The sequence below is a fragment of the Lytechinus variegatus genome, chromosome 12 (genome assembly GCF_018143015.1).
Source record: "Lytechinus variegatus isolate NC3 chromosome 12, Lvar_3.0, whole genome shotgun sequence".
NCBI lineage: Eukaryota > Metazoa > Echinodermata > Echinoidea > Temnopleuroida > Toxopneustidae > Lytechinus > Lytechinus variegatus.
In genome coordinates, this window is record NC_054751.1 from 8,082,161 (window position 1) to 8,101,570 (window position 19,410).

General features: G+C 36.9%; 1 protein-coding gene across 2 annotated transcripts; it reads left to right on the forward strand.

The window, feature by feature from the left end:
• Positions 1–7,643: 7,643 nt before the first annotated feature.
• Positions 7,644–16,789, forward strand: LOC121425514. 2 transcript variants are annotated; one of them, XM_041621588.1, is made up of 3 exons: positions 7,644–7,714; positions 12,938–13,487; positions 16,473–16,789. In XM_041621588.1, the coding sequence occupies exons 2-3, from the start codon at positions 12,969–12,971 to the stop codon at positions 16,695–16,697; spliced, it is 744 nt and encodes a 247-aa protein (XP_041477522.1). In that variant the 5' UTR covers positions 7,644–7,714; positions 12,938–12,968; the 3' UTR covers positions 16,698–16,789. The 2 variants fall into 2 exon arrangements, with proteins under 2 accessions (XP_041477522.1, XP_041477523.1); XM_041621589.1 differs by lacking the exon at positions 7,644–7,714 and having other exon boundaries at positions 12,749–13,487.
• Positions 16,790–19,410: the final 2,621 nt, after the last annotated feature.

Below are 19,410 nucleotides of genomic sequence, written 5' to 3' on the forward strand. Positions count from 1 at the left end.
AAGCACAAAATGTTTAAATGATGGAATTCCACGTGTTCAGGGAGGAATGAAACTTCATTTTACACGACAATGATGAGAAAATAACAATATTTCATATAATAAAATACAAAAGAAATAGTGAGTGAGTGATGTCTTCAACTCTCTCATTTGGATGTAACTGGCTCGTTCATATAACTATTTTGTTGAAAATAAGTGAAACTTTAAAATGCCATAACTTTCTTATTTTACATCAGATTTTGATGAAATTTTCAGTGTTATGCTTGTTGAATTTTTCTTTTTTTATTCAAATCAAGTTTTTGTTGGGGTGGACTTGTCCTTTAAAAATGTGAAAGGGATGAGAACTGTCAGAATTTCATTAATGGTTTTACATTCGGCCATAGATATTCTTGGTAATCAACCATTTATGGTTCTTTTTCTATCAATCTGGATATGTACTACAACCATACAAATTAATCTGTGTTTCCTCCTTAAATTGGCATTAAAAAAACCTTCATATTCCTGGGGCCCATCTTACAAAGAGTTACAGTTGATCCGATCAACTTCGACTGTATGGAAATCCATTGATGTCAGAACTTTATCAATAAAATCTTTGCAGAATGTCCTTTGTAAACAAAGAGAAGCACTCATCAAGAAATAAGAAATGAATGAATGAATTTACAGCATATCTGGAAAATATTTCAAGTAGACCTGCATGTTAGGTGTTGATGTTGCTGGCTTTCCATATTTAATGTTGATCGGATCAATCACAACTCTTTGTGAGACAGGGCCCAGGTGGGTGTTTGATAAAGGTGTTTGTAACGGTAAGTTACGAGCAACTTGTGATCATTTCTTAGGAGCTAAATCCACACCAATTAAAAATTTGGTGTGCATAATTTGCCTTGAGAAAGGATCTACAGTCATTCCTTAAGTTGCTCATAACTTACAAACTGCTTTATGAAACCCCCACCAGGTTACTTTATCCATCTATTTGGAATGCAAGTATATGCACGGACAAAATAATTTTACAAGTCATTCAACCAATCCCCCACAGCGTTACATTCCCCTTAAACCATGAAATCCTACGTGATATATATCGTCTTATGTCTATTTTGGTGACCTCCATGAGGTTCTTTGAATTCCTGCATTTTTTTCGAAGTTTTATTTTCAAGGTGTCTCTTTCTACAGTATTGATATTTTCCCCCCATTATGTCTTAAAATACACTTTTCAGGCACGAAAATGATGTTCACTTTTCGGCAAATTGAAAGCCCAGTCCTGACCCATGCCAGATTGAACGTTTATAATCTTTTGAAAGAGTGATTTTTTATTTGGGATGCAAGACATAATGAAAGAGCATGTAAGGCTCAAATAGTCTTTGTCGTAACTGATACAACATTGCGAAACGAGAAATACCAGTTACTATATTTCTATCCATTGATATTGTTACGATGGGTATCAGTTTCAGTCTATGAGGCATTAGACATAGGGAAAAAACTATGCTGCTGCAGAGAATTCTCAACAGTGTTTGAATAGCAGTTCGAATAGCAGCGCGAATGAAAAAGAAATATATGTGATTTTTATATGTGAATGAGGCATCAAACTTGGTGATCTGAAAGAAAATATCTGTTTTTATTTATAGTCCAATGTTCTTTGGGAATCAATGATGAAATTTATGTATATCTATCATTTTCGTTGATTCTTATGATTATTGTTTTTTCAATTGGAAATATATAATCCAATTATATGAACTCTTGTTTGTAGTCCTTCATCAGTTGGTCAAATAATGGAGGGTTTTGGGACATTATTTCCTAGGATTTACGAAAATGCCTGTGTAAAGCAAGAGAATTTCACCAAGGGCACAAACACTGTCTATAGTTAATGGGTCTGGAGTTGTTTTGTTTCAAGCCTTTTGCTAATATATGTAAATCCAACATGAATTTGATACTGGACCGGAGAGATTCATTGTGTGTGGAAAAAAAAGCCAAGGATTGATAATCGCTGAAAACTTGAGTATCAATATCCCGGATCATGGTTATAAATTCCTGTAAAGCGACCTCGGACCCATTTCGAAATGAAACATTATTTATCGTTCATGTACGAATTTGGCTTTCTCAAGAGCATTTTATTGAAATTCCTCACAAAATCTCCGTATTTGACCAGCTGATTCATTTGTTTTGGTACACGAGAGACCAACTAGTGTGTAGTTAATGAGATAGTGTAGAGTCTACTCAAATACAGATTGGGCATTGATCGTTGACTTCCAGCCACAAGGACCCCCCCCCCCCGTCTTATAGAGAGTTGTGATGGAATTGAGTCAAATTGAGATTAATGTCGATTCTTGTTGCTTACATAGACAGTTCAATCTCAGGGTTCTGTTTCATGAAGGCTTGTTATTGATAGAAAATGCACAATTTCTATGACAAATTTACTGTCAGCCAATCAGATTGAAGAATTTTGGTAGCTTTTAACTGATGTAAATTGTGTTATTGTAACAAGTTTTGTGAAACGGGGCCCCTGATTGAGTTTTATTTGAAATCTACTACAACTCTGTGTAAGATGGGCACCGTAAGAGCATTTCATGAAGCAACCGAAATCCTTGCATCTGATTGGCTCGGAGCGTATTTGTCAGTTGAAAATCACCGACTATGTATTTCATGGAACACCTCCCCAGTTGTTCCCTGCACAATGCCTGTGGGGATGTCAGAATTCTGTCGTCAAACGGGTTAACCCACCACCTACTTGAACTACTTGATCCCTGCACAAAGCCTATGGGAATGATGTATTTCGGGAGTTATCTTGTTAAATTTAGACCACTTACATATCCAAGTGCTTGATCTGTTCTTTTTTTCTTTTTTAAAGTATACTTGGCAAAACGGCAGTGTTCTTATGTGAAGTACCTTACTACCACTGAAACCAAATAAAAAGTGATGCAAAGATGAAGGCAATATAATTTCAATTTTAGTTGCCATGCTACATTATGTCATGGTCTGAATAGTTTCATCTGTCCCGAAGTTTTTATGATGAAACACTCTCTATATCCTTGTAATCGAGTGACGATACGATCGAACGCAGTAACAAGAAATTTAATATGCATGTTCTATCTATGAATGTATGTGGCATTTCCACACTGTACTGTTGCACAGATATAAGAAATCAATTGTAAGATTAATGTGATTCATACAGATACCAGTTAACACATTTAAATGTTGTCTTCTCATTTTAGAAAAGATTATTTCTCTCAGTTTGTGAAAGTGAGATATTATTACGCAAATGCAGGATGCGATTTATAGGTCTTATTTATAGAAACAGTTCCCTTTGGGAATAGTGGATAGTGGGACATGTAGCCGACAAAGAGGTTCTCAGTTTATTTTGTTTCATATGAAGTGCACTTAATAGGATATGTCCGGCAAGAATGCGTAATGAAGACGATTCTATAAATTCCATTTGATTTGGACCTTTAAACTAGTAATATAGACATCCTATTGATGATTGATTCAGTGAAGTCTCCGTTGATATAGAAGAAAATAGACCACACAAAAAATTAGAAAAGGGAAAATGTTCTCCAGTACACTGCATTTGTAAAATACAAGTGAATAGGGAAAACTACAGAAGGTTCCGGTATAAAGATTGTTAAGTTTGGGCATTGATTTAAGTTGGTATTGTGATTGCAGCTGAGTTAAACTGGTTTCAGGGATGGTATCAACGTGGAGCGTTGTGGCCCAGTGGATTAGTCTTCGGACTTTGAAACAGAGGGTCGTGGGTTCGAATCCCAGCCATGGCGTAATTTCCTTCAGCAAGAAACTGATCCACAATGTGCTGCACTCAAAAAAAAGAAGAAGCTGTGTGCGCTATGAACGCCTAGCTTAGCCGGGTAATATAGGAGTGCCTTGAGCACCCAACAAGGTGGATATTTGCGCAATATAAATACCCTATATTATTATCACTTTATCCCATTTTCCACTGGGAGTTTGTGTTTCCTGTACTCAAAGGAGTGGGAGAATGCCATCTTGTTCCATGAAATTTGCTCCTGCGACAGTCGGTCCTATCCTCACATTAAAGGGGAAGTTCACCCTGACAAAAAGTTTATTGTAAAAATAGCAGAAAAAATAATAAAAAAATATTGCCGAAGGTTTGAGAAAAATTCATCAAATAATTAAAAAGTTATTAGAATTTCAATTATTTGATTTGTGACGTCATATGCGAGCAGCATTCCAACATAGTTAATGGTAAAAAATCAATGAAATGTCATTTTCTCAGAAAATTGAAAATGGTTTTCACTGTAACTTTTGTATATCAATAGACAAATCATTTCACACCAAATCATGAAAAGAAAACAAAATTAAGTCATCAGGAACCATACAAAATTTGAAATTCATACATTTTATATTACATAACACATGGGGCAGCTGCTCGTTTATGACGTCACAAATCCAAAATTTTGAACTCTAATAACTTTCTTACTCTTTAACGGATTTTCCTCAAACCTTCACCAATATTTTTTTTTATTTTTTCTGCTATTTTTACAACAAATTTTTCTTCAGGGTGAACTTTCCCTTTAACATAAACCAGAGTCCCGTCCTACAAAGAATTACGATAGATCCGATCAACCTCAACTCTATGGAAATCCATCAATGTTATCATTTTTCTGCAGGAAATTTGAACAATGTCCTTGGTAAATAAGGAGGAACACAGTGAATCGTCACCAAAACAATGAATATACATCACATCTGGAAAACATTTTTAACAAATTTGCATTTTTGATGACGACGTTGGCTTTCCATAGTTGTGGCAGAATGGATCAGTCGCAACTCTTTGAAAGACGGGGCCCCTGAACTTCGAACCTAAATCCTACTCCACCAAAAACCCGAGCACAACCCCAACTCTAATCTTGCATCTTCTGGGAAATTTACAGAGGAGCAATTGTGGCAGAAGCAAATGTCGCACTAAGGAAGATGACACCCTGGCTATTTCCATGTGCCACCTGCAAATCCCATTTTGATTGCAAACCCGATATAAATATTATTTGTAGGTTACATTGTCATCATGCTCGCAGGTCAATTTAACAATTTTTCTTGTCATTAAGTGCTAGTTTCCACGCAGACACAGTTTGGAAACTGGATTATGTAAACTGCACAAAGAGTTTGGGAACTGGATTATGTAAACAGCCACTTTTAACCTTGCTGCATTTGTATTTCTTGGTTGGTCGCCATAAAGAAGAGGTGTTATTTTAATATAGCCTGGCTGGGATTTTGTTGATTATATCACATGTGTAATTTCTACCCAAATGTTCTACGCTTTCAGATCATTTTCATATATTTGGAAACAAAACCATTACCAGATACTCATTGGTGTCCAGCTCTGATGCAGGTCTAGTAAGTTCTCCAGGAATTGAATTTGATCATCTCCATGATAAAGACTGAAATTTATTACCCAATCCTTCCTATAGAACCAGCTTGTTTGAAAGTATGTCCTCCATATAAACCATGCTAATGTCTCTTAATGTGCATCATATACAAGATAATAACAAAAATATTCCTGTAAGAATAATCATGTTCGAGTGACTTTCTTATAATTTGTAACTTCCTCTGCAGTATAAATTTCTCACACTTATATTGTTTCCAGTGTCCGCTGCACTTTTCTTTGTGGGGTTTTCTAAAATGTAAATACAACTAGATTTTATTTGGCAAACTGCATACCCTCTTTCAATTAGATATTAGTCATCCTATATTGTATTTGAGAACTGTTTTCAGATTGAATTTCTTAAGAATTCAGTCCTTGGGAGGTGTTTTATAAAGCTGTGAGTTACAACTGGCCTTACGCACAACTGATCGTCACTTCTTGTGGTAGATCAGAACCAGTTGTCTGCTTAAGTTGAATTCTAATCTTTGTGGATTAGAATTCTTGTTAGTGACAAGCATTTGAATGCAGAACATTGTTATTTGTCCAGATTTGATGAAAATTGTTGAAAGTTCATGCCCATTTCGTAAAAACATGAAATTTTGGGATATCTCATGTAGCACAAGAAAGAATCGCCTGTCGTCCATGAAGTCGTGTAAAGGTTTGGAACAGCTTCTTGATGTGACCCCCAGAACCGGAAGCCTTTTCTTTTTTCTTATAAGAGATTTTTTTCTCCAACTATTATAGGAATTCATTTTGATTTAGTATTGAATTGAGTGATAACATATGTCTCTACATAATTATACTATTAGTTGATGGTATTTGGCAGATAGCTGTGAAGTTTTATAGGTAAACGTGTGAACATCAAATTCCATCGTCACAGATTTATTTAAAAAATATATATATATGATCCAAACGTTATTGTATTGGCTAAAATCCTTGCAAATGACACAAATTTCAGGAAAGTATTGTAGCATGCAGAATCCGTTCAATTTGAATATGAAATTGTATTGCCATGGAGATACTAACACAGATCCACATGGCGAGACTTCTTACATGTTGCCGATCAAAACCTTGTTTGAGTTATTAGAAACCCTTTACCTTTCTATTATATGTGAACCTGCCAAGCTCTTGAGAATAATTATGAAGGCTCATAGATTATGAGTCTGCGACATATCTGTGTGCAGGTCTGCCTATCTTATAAAAAATAATAAAATCATCACATTCTTATTAAATCTCTTTCACTCCGCCGAATTTTATTAATGCTGTATGTTTGTAACAAATGGAAAAGAAAGAAGGAGAGGTGTGAGGAGAATGAGGAGGGAGGGAGGGGGGAGGAGAAAAACAGAAAGAGGTATGAAGAGGAGGTGGTCGGGAATACTCGTGAAGATCTTGACAGATCGTATAAACTCGACTTCATTCGGATTTAGACCGGAGACGATCGGAATCACTCGGTCAGACTCGTTGACTCCTCGCAGTGTGCTCTCGACTGTAACTCGCTGCAAACTCGAAGGAATTCGCATTTCCAACTTTCCTTTGTGTGAGCATTGCATAAATATTTACACGGCTTAATGACTTCTTTTATGGTGGTACGTGGCATTTATGTTTGTACAACCAATCCCGGATATGCCCAGGCTGTAAGAATTGCGTTTTTATGTTGTATACAGGGACATCCAGGATTTTCCCCATGGGGGGGGGGTGGTGCACATTTTTTTGAGGAAAATTTTGACAAGCCCCCCCCCAAAAAAAGGTTTTCAACCACAAATAAAGGATATTTCGTACTTGAAAAAAATTTGACAAGCAAAAAAAAGGGTCTTAAAATTTTAATTTTGCTTCTCAAGGGGGGGGGGGGGGCACGTGCCCCCCCCTTGGATCCGCGCCTGTTTGTATATACGGCTACTACTAACAAAGCCTGGGGCACAATCATTGTTGAATAAGATATTCAATGATGTGAAAATTATTAATACAAAAATGTGAAAATTTGATACAAAATTATCTTCGCTTTTGAGGGGATTGAGAATCCACAGGCCTACCCCCCCGCGCATTAAAAATGATCCACACGCCGCTTTAGTGTCTTGATTCGAACTTTCCAAGCAAAATCACGATCTGCTCATACAAAGTACTCTGACATTCTTTTATTACTCATACTCACTGAAAAAGGAAATTATATTGTTGGTACCTTCTCATGCAAAAAATAAGTCAATGGGGAAAAAATGCCACAGCAAGACAAAGAAATGTCAACAACAAAACTGAAATATTTTCATTCTATTTCAGTATACAAATTCATGTCTATTATTGACGCATAATATATGTGACGCGGATTCTGGGACTTATTTGAACGTGAGTATAGCAAGCGAAGGTGCGTCATTAATTAGTGTTTGTCTAGTCTTGTTGCTGATAATGTTTTGTTTGTGTGTGTTTCTTTTTGTACGCCATTCCTTTATTATCAGTAGTTTTTAATATTTTCTTGTGCCGTTTCGTAGCATGACCGACACTCACATATTGGGAAAGTAATTATGGTTACTTTATAATATATAGATCGACTCCATTCCTTCATAGAAATTTCGATTATATGACTTTTGATGGAGTGATGAAATGCATGTATTTTAGGTAGACAATTAACCAAGATGAGAATTCTTCTAGCAATGATATTTTCATCAATTTCATAAAGACCAATAATTGAATAAAACAGAATTAATTATGAAAATCAAACGATAACATCATGATAATGAATATTTTTTTTCACAGTATCGGATGTAGGCCCTCAGCCTATTATATCTTGAGAAAAATATAGCGGCTATACCCCCCCCCCCAGAAAAAAAATGTATGTGGCAAATGATCGATGATTCATTCTACATAATTTACGCCTACTAAATACAATATAAACTAATTTTGAAATTCATTAGATGATTAGAAAAATAAGTATTTATTGACAAATGTAAATATTTAATCATGTACGATTTCACTTGTCAAGAATCAATCATGGTCTTCTGGAAATAATCATTTTCATTGGATAGCTTCTTCCTCCTGACCGAATTTGGAAGACTATTCTTGGCCATTCTGATCTTTTCCAATGATTTTCCTATTTTCTTGATAACATTGATCTGCACAATATGGGAAATAATTTTTTCTTCGTTTTTGAACAAATTCCTCCATATATTTCCCAGTGAAATGGGCTGGACTGGGAGGTCTGCATCAAATAAACAAAAATTTAAATATTTGAATTGTATTATGATTGTTTGTCATCCTTTTAAAAAAAATTGGGGGTTTATTTATTGTAGTCTTATTGGTTTGCGATTGAAAACTGACTAGTACATAATTGATTTATAATAATAATAATATAGGATATTTATATTGCGCACATATCCACCTTGTTAGGTGCTCAAGGCGCTCCTATATTACCCGGCTAAGCTAGGCGTTCATAGCGCACACAGCTTTTTAAGGAATTACTTCCTACCGGTACCCATTTACCTCACCTGGGTTGAGTGCAGCGCTGTAGGAAATTACGCCATGGCTGGGATTCGAACCCACGACCCTCTGTTTCAAAGTCCGAATACTAATCCACTGGGCCACAACACTCCACAAGTTTATCAAGTTTATAGAAGAATATAAAATGACACACTTTCCGATCTTTCTAAAAAAAAATTCACTGTAATGTTTACTATCGTGATGTAAGGGTCGACTTGGGCTTTAAGGCATTTATCCTCGGTACAAGGTCCTTCGGAGAGGACCTTAAGCCGTCGGTCCTCTGGTTGCTTGCTTACAAGCGTTCATACTTTCTTAGCAATCAGGTAAAAATCACCACCACCAGACTTGGGCTTTGAAAAAATGATAGGACTGACGTAAGGTTGCGACAGTGCCACACAGCGGCGTAATCAGTCGAAAAAAAAATGTCAGGGTGCAGCATGACAGTGTCTGTTGGAGAATTTCTTATAAGTCCCGAGGTAGCGAAGCGAGTGAACGAGCGAAATTTTTTGACCTTTTCAAAATAAACATTTTGGCATAATATTCAGAAATTCGTGATGTCACATCGTAGCATTTTCAGTTTCTCTTATTTGGTTAATTGGTCGAGAACTTTGGGGGCGCGGTATGTGACCCCAGGCACCCCCCCCCTCATCTGTACGCTAGTTGCGGCACGTCTATAAATCCCGATCCCTTCCCCGCTTCCTCACCTTCCGGACTTGTTTCATCAAAAATTTCCTGATTATTAATCAAATACATATTTTCCAGTTGGAGCTGAAATCTTCGGTAAAGTACCCTGAATTTATTGATTGCTTGATAATTATGAATTAGTATAAGAATATATTTCGTCATGTCAGTTATAGGCACTATTGTGATAGTCGAATTAATTTAAAAAGTTCTGACTCCACCTTTAATATTTTGTGGGCGAATTTTGCCACGTGGTCGTATACTAAGGAAGATTAAAAGTGCCATGTTCATAATTATAATCATCTCTACATCTCTTGAGGGAAAAGGATGAGATGACGAGATCTCGGATCTCGTCATGTCTATATATCCTGTGGGAGAGATGATGACTAGATCTCGGATATCGTCATGTCTACACTTTCTTTTAGAACAGACGGCAAGATCTTGTATCTCGTCATGTCTACATCCGAGGTCTACATCTTCAGGGGCGGATCCAGGATTTTGAAATAGGGGGGGCGCCAGCGGCGAGGGAGCGAAGCGACCGAGCGGGGGGAGGGTGTGGGAGGGGGGATACCCCCCTCCCACGGCAAGGACTTTTTCAAAAAATCATGTCCAAAAGTCGTATTTTGAGAGCACCTTTAGAAGAAAAATGCACACTTAAATCACTGTAACTTCATGAATAAAAGACACATACTGACTAATTTAGGGGCTGGTTTCCAGTACGTCACACACCGTATAAGCGGTCATTCAAAACAAACATTTGGCAAAGGCTCTTCACTTGCTTGCATCGTGTGATTGAAACGTCAAATTTAAATGATACGAAACTGAGACTTGTAATTGATTAGTTCCGAATAATCCATTCTGTTTATTGTCATTTGTGTATTTACATTGTGTGTTTCAAACGAGAATTGTTTAGTCGTATGGCAACATGCATAAAATTTGGTTCTTTTTTCCCCAAAATGCAAAATAAATTGTTACAAACTACAGAAAAAACGACATCATCTTCTGGTAATCAACCTTTTCCCTCGTATTATTTTCAAATCATCTTCAATAATCCAGTCATTCTGCACAACCTCAAAGTATGTAATATAATGCTTCTTAAGGGGATTCTCATCATTTTTATTGTTTACGTTCAAAGTCTCTCATCGCGTTGCCATCTTAACTTATGACCAGCCAGGATGAAATTGTATTTATATTTATTGTAACATAAGATAATCAATTTTTACGAAGCACTTGTTAAAACTATACCACAAATAATAAAATAAGGTCAATGATAAAATGCTAGAAAATACATGTAAGGAGCTTTGATATCCAGTCCATAATTGTATAAGTTATAACTATCAGTGGCAGAAAATGTAAAATAAACCGAGGCTCGTCTTCGGTATACAGAGTTCAGAAGGCATTTTGTAAGCTTTTCATTTATGAAATTACAACTTGTTTAGACCATGAATTCATATAGGCTTCCAATTTGATGTTTTTTCTACATGTTGAATCAATGTATACTAGCTTTCCAACCAACAAAGTAAATGTTGAATGATTGCTTCGGCGAAACTTAGTTGGGGCGCCCTGGATAATATGCCTCTGAATCTACCAGAAAGTGTAAAAGTTAGTTTACATTAAATACAAATATGCCTGACCTATACATTTCAGTGAAAACGTACATGACCAAGGCAGAATGATAATGCTGCGCACGTGGCGCCCGAAATAGGGCTTCATCTTTGAGTGAAGAATAATCTCGGGGATAGACATTATCATTCGCATCGTTGACACTTTCTCTCGCGATCTGTTACTTACAATTTACATGTATTTGCCATAAAGACGGACAAACGCATGTTACAAAAAACACAAAATTTCGGGAAAAAATTATATCCAATCCAACATCTTCACACTGGTCACTGCACTGCAACTCCCGATTACAAGTGGTGCAACTTTCCAACCAATCGACTTGCGCGCCCTGGAATTCCGGAATTTACATATTGCAATACAGTATGACAGAGGTGCATTTGTGCAAACACAAAGGCCATGAGCGTAAGTTAAAATATAGTTTTGACTAGATCTAGCCCTTGAAATTGACTACATTGTACCAATCCAGTAAATATAACCATCCAAAAAAAAAAAAAAATCCGGCGAAAATAGGGGGGCGCGCGCCCGGGGCGCCCCCCTCTGGATCCGCCACTGATCTTGTAGAAGAGATGATGAGATGACAAGATCTCGGATCCAAGATCTTATCATCTGTTCTTCTTCCACTGGATGTAGTCATGACGATCCAATCTGATTATATCTCTATCTTCTATAAGATGTAGACATGACGAGATCCAAGATCTAGTCATCTGATCATCTCTCCCACGGGATGTAGACATGACGAGATCTAAGATCTAGTCATCTGATCATCTCTCCCACGGGATGTAGACATGACGAGATCTAAGATCTAGTTATCTGATCATCTCTCCCACGGGATGTAGGCATGACGAGATCTAAGATCTAGTTATCTGATCATATCTCCCACGGGATGTAGACATGACGAGATCTAAGATCTAGTCATCTGATCATCTCTCCCACAAGATCTAGACATGACGAGATCCAAGATCTTGTTATCTGATCATCTCTCCCACGGGATGTAGACATGACGAGATCCGAGATCTTGTCATGCATCTGATCATCTCTCCCACGGGATGTAGACATGACGAGATCCGACATCTTGTCATCTGATCATCTCTCCCACGGAATGTAGACATGACGAAATCCGAGATCTCGTCATCTCATCCTTTTCCCTAAGAGATGTAGACATGGCGAGATGATCGAATATATGGTTGGCACTTTAAGCTTAATACCTCTATGTTTGTAGAATGAGTGGGTGCTGGGAATTCCCCCTTGGCCTAGCTTGATCTCATTTTGCTATAATAACGTAGGTTTGTATGAACGTATGTTTATGCAAAACACTTTTATGGCTGTATTGATTTTTCATAACTTCACCATGCAGGAAAACGAACTGTGTATTTGGCCTTCAGATATAGGCGAAATCGTTTTTCCTTCTGCCCTTCTCATTCTTTTAATGATTATATTTCGAGATGAAAATAAAAACCGGATCCTGACCAGGGGCCATTGTTTCTAATGATTTCCTGGTGGTATTCCAAGACACCACCCACAAAAAATTGCATTCAATGGTAAAATAATATATCGAACAAACGCGGACCGAACCATGTTTATTTTCGCGAACGTTGATTGCAAACAGCATCTAAAAAAATCTGAATGTTCCCATGAATCGTATAGCTTTTCATGCCTATCAGGCTTGCATGGATGCATCAGACGGAGCTAACTGATGGCACGCTCTATATGAAAAAGAAGATAACAAAGATATAGTTTATCACTTGATTGAATTTATTGTCAATCGCCCGTGTCTTTATCAAAATTCATCAGGATACCCCGAGGGAATTTAGAGGTTCTCATTATGACGGTGCAATCTCTCAAACTTCTCAATCTGGCCCTAACCATCGCCGTCGCCCAGATTCTATTCGCAGATCCCCTGCGTGGATGTTGCCGCCAGACACAAACTCCTGAACCATGCCGTCACATCCCCTTAGAGCAGATCCAGACGAGGCAGATTATCGACGCCAAGGAACGCGGCATCATCGATGACCTCCGGGCCAACAAGACCCGGACCTACCAAAACCAACAGCCGATCATAGAAGAGTTCACCGCGGAGCAGCAAGCCCAAATCTTAAAGGTGTATGGAGGATTTGGGAGGAACCGACAGGTCTATGGCACTCTTCTTTGGGACGATAAAGGGGTCTACAACAACCAAACCGGCAACGAGGCGACACCTTACCCTTTCCCAGCCGAATTTGTCCCCCGTATACGAAGATCCGCAGTAGCAGCTCCAGGAGTTTCCATCTGCCCTGTCAACAACATCATGACGACTCTGATAACTGCATTCAACACTGATGATGAGCCGCTACAGATTGTCCAGGTAAGGGATCATCTTTTTGTTGCTTACTCGTCGGTTTATTCATGTTAATCTTTTTAATCCATGTTTATTCTTTTTATTAAGGTGAGCTAGGCAAAGTTTGACCGTACGTCTTTTGGAGAGCCGGCTATCCCCTAAATTTGAAGCATTATCATCTTTTTCTTTTATCTTTTGGCGAGGCAAGTTTTGACCTCTTTTTGGAAAGCCCATCCCTTTTTTTTCGCTGGTCAGATTTTTTGGTAAGCTTTCTGTGTGCCCCTGTCTCTGAAATCTTCGGATTCTCCCCCATCAGTGCCTGATCCAAAATGATCGTATCCCGTTATCATACTATGGGGACCCTTTCTCAACACCTGGACAAGTTAGTCATATCTCTATCCACCAACCACGGAGTTATACTAAACCATGTTTCACGAAAGGCTAAGCTAGAATCGGTAATTAAAGAGATCAGACGAGACGTAGCCTTAGTCACAATAATAATTGACAAAAACTGATAAAATTAAAAATGTGAAGAATTCGGAAATATATCTTCAAAATAATAGCAAAGGTAAATTATGCGTCATACATAATTATTTAAACCATGCAGACTGGAGCATTCAATTGCTGAGAAAATGAAATTATGAATAATTCATTTCATGACTAAAAGAAATCACACTAATGTGGACGTTGAGATGGGCATTTTAACAGTAAACCATAATGGGTATTGCAGAATGATAATTATACGGTTTTTATGATTCCAAACATCATCAAAATATATTTTAACATAAACTGTTTAAAATACCAAAAAATACAATTTGACAAATTATACGCATAGAGATAGAATATAATTATCTGAATGTTAATAGGGTCTGAAAACAACAAATACTCCATTTATGGATGGCCTAACATGGTATAATCTGTATTGATTCAATCATTTTTACTATTTCAAAATGAATGGTTTTGTGACTTTTTTTAAAATATAGTTTCTTTGTATCACAATTATCATTGAATGATCTATCCCACTTGTTTTGCGATGTAATTTCAACTTCTATGATTGATTACGTAAGATTATCATTTTCAAATTTCGAGACTCTTTTGCATAATACCATAGTCTAACAACTCACGTGATGCCACTATGGTCATTAAGAAATTATGACAGGTTTGGAGGTGTCATAAAATATATTGTAGAGGTGCTATGGCTCAGTGGATAACTCTCCGGACTGTGAACCACATAAGGTCCGGGGTTCAAATCCCATCACAGCAGTAGCGTCCTTTGGCAAGGCGTTTATCTACATTTGCCACTCTCGACCCAGGTGTAGTAAATGGGTACCCGGTACTCGGAAGGAATTCCTTGAATGCTTGATGCGCCCGATCAGGGTAGCCGTGCTAAAGCCGGGGTAATAGCATGCAGCGCTTAGAAACATTTGTATTCTAAGCGCTATATAAAAAAATGCATATTATTATTATTTAGTCAGATTCTTGTTCCCGATCTTGGCAGACGGAGGGCTTCGTGAAACGGTTTGCGGATAAGTAGCTGACTATCTCCGATTCATTCCAGAAGTTAGACTTATAATTATGACGGTGTTGAGAAACGGGCCCCTGGGCTTTATTATTCGGAATAGATGTGCGATATCATTGGGTTCGGAGAGGAATAATGCGAGAAAGCAAAAAGCAAAATTGTTTTTAATGCTTTGAAGACTCTATATATGTATAGTTTTGACACGAAGTTTTGATGCATTAAAGGACAAGCCCACCCCAACAAAAAAAAATGATTTGAATAAAAAGAGAAAAATCTAACAAGCATAACACTGAAAATTTCATCAAAATTGGATGTAAAAGAAAAAAAGTTATGACATGTTAAAATTTCGTTTAATTTCACAAAACAGTTATATGCACATCCTAGTTGGTATGCAATAATTGAGGAAACTGATGACATCATCCATGCACTCACTATTCCTTTTGAATTTTATTACATGAAATAGGGAATATTCTATTTTTCTGTCTCATTTGAGTTGTGCATATCACTGTTGTGTGAGAAATAAGCAAAACTTTAAAATGTTATAACTTTCTTATTTTACCCCCGATTTTGATGAAATTTTCAGCGTTGTGCTAGTTTGATTTTTCTCTATTTATTCGAATCAACATTATCTGCGATGGACTTGGCCTTTAACCTTCTGGGAGGAGGGGGAAGGGGAGTCTTCTGGGGAGCATATAAACCGTCCGAAAAGTTTCCAGATTATGACAACTTCCTTGATTTTGATGAGCTGAGAAGCCTTTACTATAGCAACTGCAACTGTCGGATAAAACGGGACTTGAGGATGCGCGATAGCTCATCTCAGTCGGTAGAGCGGGGTTTCGTATTCCGGTGACCCGGGTTCGATTCTAAATTGGTGCGCTAGTTGGTAAAAAATAAGGAATTTAAGTCCTCATTTCCAGGTCCCTCGGAGAGGTCCTTAAGTCATCGGTTCTCTGGTTGCTCGCTCACAAGCATTCATGCTTTCTTAGCAAAAAAACAAATCACTACCATTTACTATTGACCATTACTTTTCGGATAAAACGTCCGACGTTTCCTTTCATGAAACGCTCGAGCCCAGATATTAAATATTATTTCTTGATTTCCCTCTTTGCGTTTTTTTTTTCTTTTTTGTGGGAGGTTGTGACCCCTCAAATCGCTGCCCTGTCCCTCGCAATATATACACCGGGATAAATATTACAATGTGGCGATACTGAGCGATTAATAATTTCGTTCTTGTCACGGGGCATGTGACAACCACTTTAAAGTTGTTCGTTAAGATTTGAAACACATTGTTAACCACTGGGAAGTTCATAAAAAAATGTTTTACTATATGGGATAGTTGGTATATATGTTAACACACGTTTCTTCTTTCCCTATTCCTCTTCTCCTCCTTCCTTCCTTCCTTCACTCCTTCTTCTCCTCCTTCCTTCTTTCCTTCACTCTCCTTCTTCTCCTCCTCCTTCTTCATTTCTTTTTCTTCTTTTTCTTCTCCTCAGTTTTCGGGATTCAATCAATGGGTTCTTCGTCAAGAGTGCGTTAACTTATTATCGCCTCACGGTCAATTGTCCAGAGGTTCGAGCTCAACACCTGTGGACATCTCATGCCAGACCATTCAGAGGGCCGTCTACCTCGTCGCTATCCGTCTCGACGACGATGTAACATCCGCGGACATCGATGTTCAAGAAGTCCAAGTGGAGTCGTGTGCAAGTTTTGGACCGTAGCTGTACATTTACCGATTTCCCTTAAAATATACATATATACAGTGCGTATAAAAAAAAGGTTTACACTTATAAAAAAATCATGTAAAATTGTATATTTGTAATATCCTGAAGATTTTTCCACATTTTAACATTGGTACAGATTCATTTAAGCAAATGACGATATAACTGTCAAAAAATGTTTCCGCTTGAATGAGCACCATTTACTTTTGAAAAGTTAGTGAAAAATGATTTGCGCAGAACTTTGAAATAGTTATGCGAATAAAAGTAGACCTTAATCATGAAGAACACATAGATTTTGCTAGTAAATTGATTTGAAGATATCTTTTACCTTTTTAAAACTTGTTTTCTAGCCAAAAACGCTTTGAAGAGTGCATTGCGCCCCACCCCAATCCCCCATACACTGATGCCATCGTGACGATATTTGCTTTACACTGAGCTGTGATTTACACGAATTGGCTTAGGCTTGTATTTCATTTTTTCAATCATTCTCAAGCTTGGGAAAAGTGTGCAGAAACAAGTATTAAATGAAAAATGAAATGGAAACCCACTTTAAATGATAAAAATTTAGTTTAAAAAAAATGCTAGAGATGTCTGATATAAACCTTTGTTCAGATTCAGCTATGTCCTCAGATCCAGCTGGCACCAAAAGGGTAAAATAATGTTGTACTTATATTCAATTTGGGTGGCAAAATTGTTACAAAATGCTTAAATGTGTCCGTTTTATTTCAATTGACTAGAAGTGCAAGGGAAATGTATGAGAAATGTTTCGCAGCGTAAGTTTGATTTTGCTCTTTCCCCTTGACACAGCGTGAAAACAAGCTTTTCTGCGCAAACACATTTCTGCGAGCTTTACAAAAATGGACAGTGCTCACTCAAGCGTAACATTCTGTTAAAACTTTTACTTTCATTGGATAGATGAGACCCAAACCCAGGATTATATGTGAAAAAATTACCCACAAGTTGTATAGTTTTTAATTCCTAGGGCTTTTTCAAAGCGTAAACTTTTTTTTGATACGCACTGTAGATGCCTTCAAATGAATGCGAAACGCTAAACCATTATAAAAAAAAGGTGTATAATGTATATATTTCTACCTGACCTGAATAATTATGTTAAAGTTTCATGACCTAGGTCCATACGTTTTAAATTATGATGACATTTAAAAAACCTTTAACCTCGGTTAAGATTTCAATGTTGACGACGCCGCGGCTAGTCTCACTGTGCACACGCAGGCGAGACAAAAAAAAATGCGTCAATCATAATTGTTGTGTATAAGAAAAAAAAATGAAAACGTTTCTTTTACCATATATTATTGTTATAATTCATTATGTGGCCGATTTTCACCTTTTCTCAATTAAACGACTTTCCATTTGGGTATCTTTTCCCTTTAAAAATGCGGGCAACATAGTCCTGCTTTTACAATTCTGAATGTATGTGTTATGAATGGCTGGAATATAGAAAGCCAAACCAATTGGGTTTTCCAATGAGATTTAGTGGCATTGGTAGAAGTTGAAATAAGCAGATGTTGGTTCATTAATATACTTTTGTTTTTGCAAAGTACACTCTAAATTCCAAAGATCTAAAATAAATCCAGACTGGCTGTGAATAGTGACCAGCCGAATATTAGATTTAAACCTGGTTGATTAAGATATAAATCTAAAAGATTTGAATTTAAATCTTTTGAGATAAAAAAGTTAATCCTTAAGATTAAAAATAAATTCAAAATTCGGCTGGTCACTATATTGTGGTAGATCAGAACCAGTTGTCTGCTTAAAGGAGAATGAAAACTTTGGAACAAGTGGGCTTGTGTGGAAAGAGAAAAATCAAAGAATAAGATCAAATAAAGTTTGATGAAAATCAGAAAAATAATGAGAAAGGTATATATGAGCATGAGAATATTGCGATCACTAATGCTATGGAGATCCTCCTATTGGCATTGTGACAAAGATGTGTGATGTCACATGTGAACAACTTTCCCTGTGATGGACTATAAAATACCCCCAAAATGTCTCTTTTTGCTCTTATGGTGATATAAACTCTTTATTCATAATGTATTCTTTAAAAATCTGTATCACATGCCTTCCTATAGAAAGAACACATGATTTACTGATAGAAGTGATAAAAAAATCAGTTTTAGTGAAATATATACAAAATTAAGGGAAAGTTGTTCACATGTGACATCACACATCTTCGTCGCATTGCCAAGTAGAGGACCTATACATTGCAACAATGATCTAAACTTCAAATGCTCATAATATGTTATTAATTCAATTTTTCTCACACTTCCGTTGATCTGTTTCTTGGATTTTTCTGTTTTCACACAAGCTAATTGTTTCAAAGGTTTCATTCTCAGTTGAATTCTAATCTTTATGGATTAGAATTCTTGTTAGTGACAAGCATTTGAATGCAGAACATTGTTATTTGTCCCGATTTGATGAAAATTGTTGAAAGTTCATGCCCATTTCGTAAAAACATGAAATTTTGGGATATCTCATGTAACACAAGAAAGAATCGCCTGTCATCCATGAAGTCATGTAAAGGTTTGGAATAACTTCTTGAAGTGGCCCCCAGAACTGGAAGCCTTTCCTTTTTTCTTATAAGAGATTTTTTTCTCCAACTATTATAGGAATTCATTTGATTTAGTATTGAATTGAGTGATAACATATGTCTCTACATAATTATACTATTAGTTGATGGTATTTGGGAGATAGCTGT

What these genes read in the sequence shown, in the direction of transcription:
- LOC121425514 (XM_041621588.1), top strand. Translation starts at nt 12,969, where the DNA reads ATGACGGTGCAATCTCTCAAACTTCTCAATCTGGCCCTAACCATCGCC. An exon ending in AGCCGCTACAGATTGTCCAG is followed by an intron (nt 13,488 to 16,472) that starts GTAAGGGATCAT and finishes TCTTCTCCTCAG; the next exon opens with TTTTCGGGATTCAATCAATG.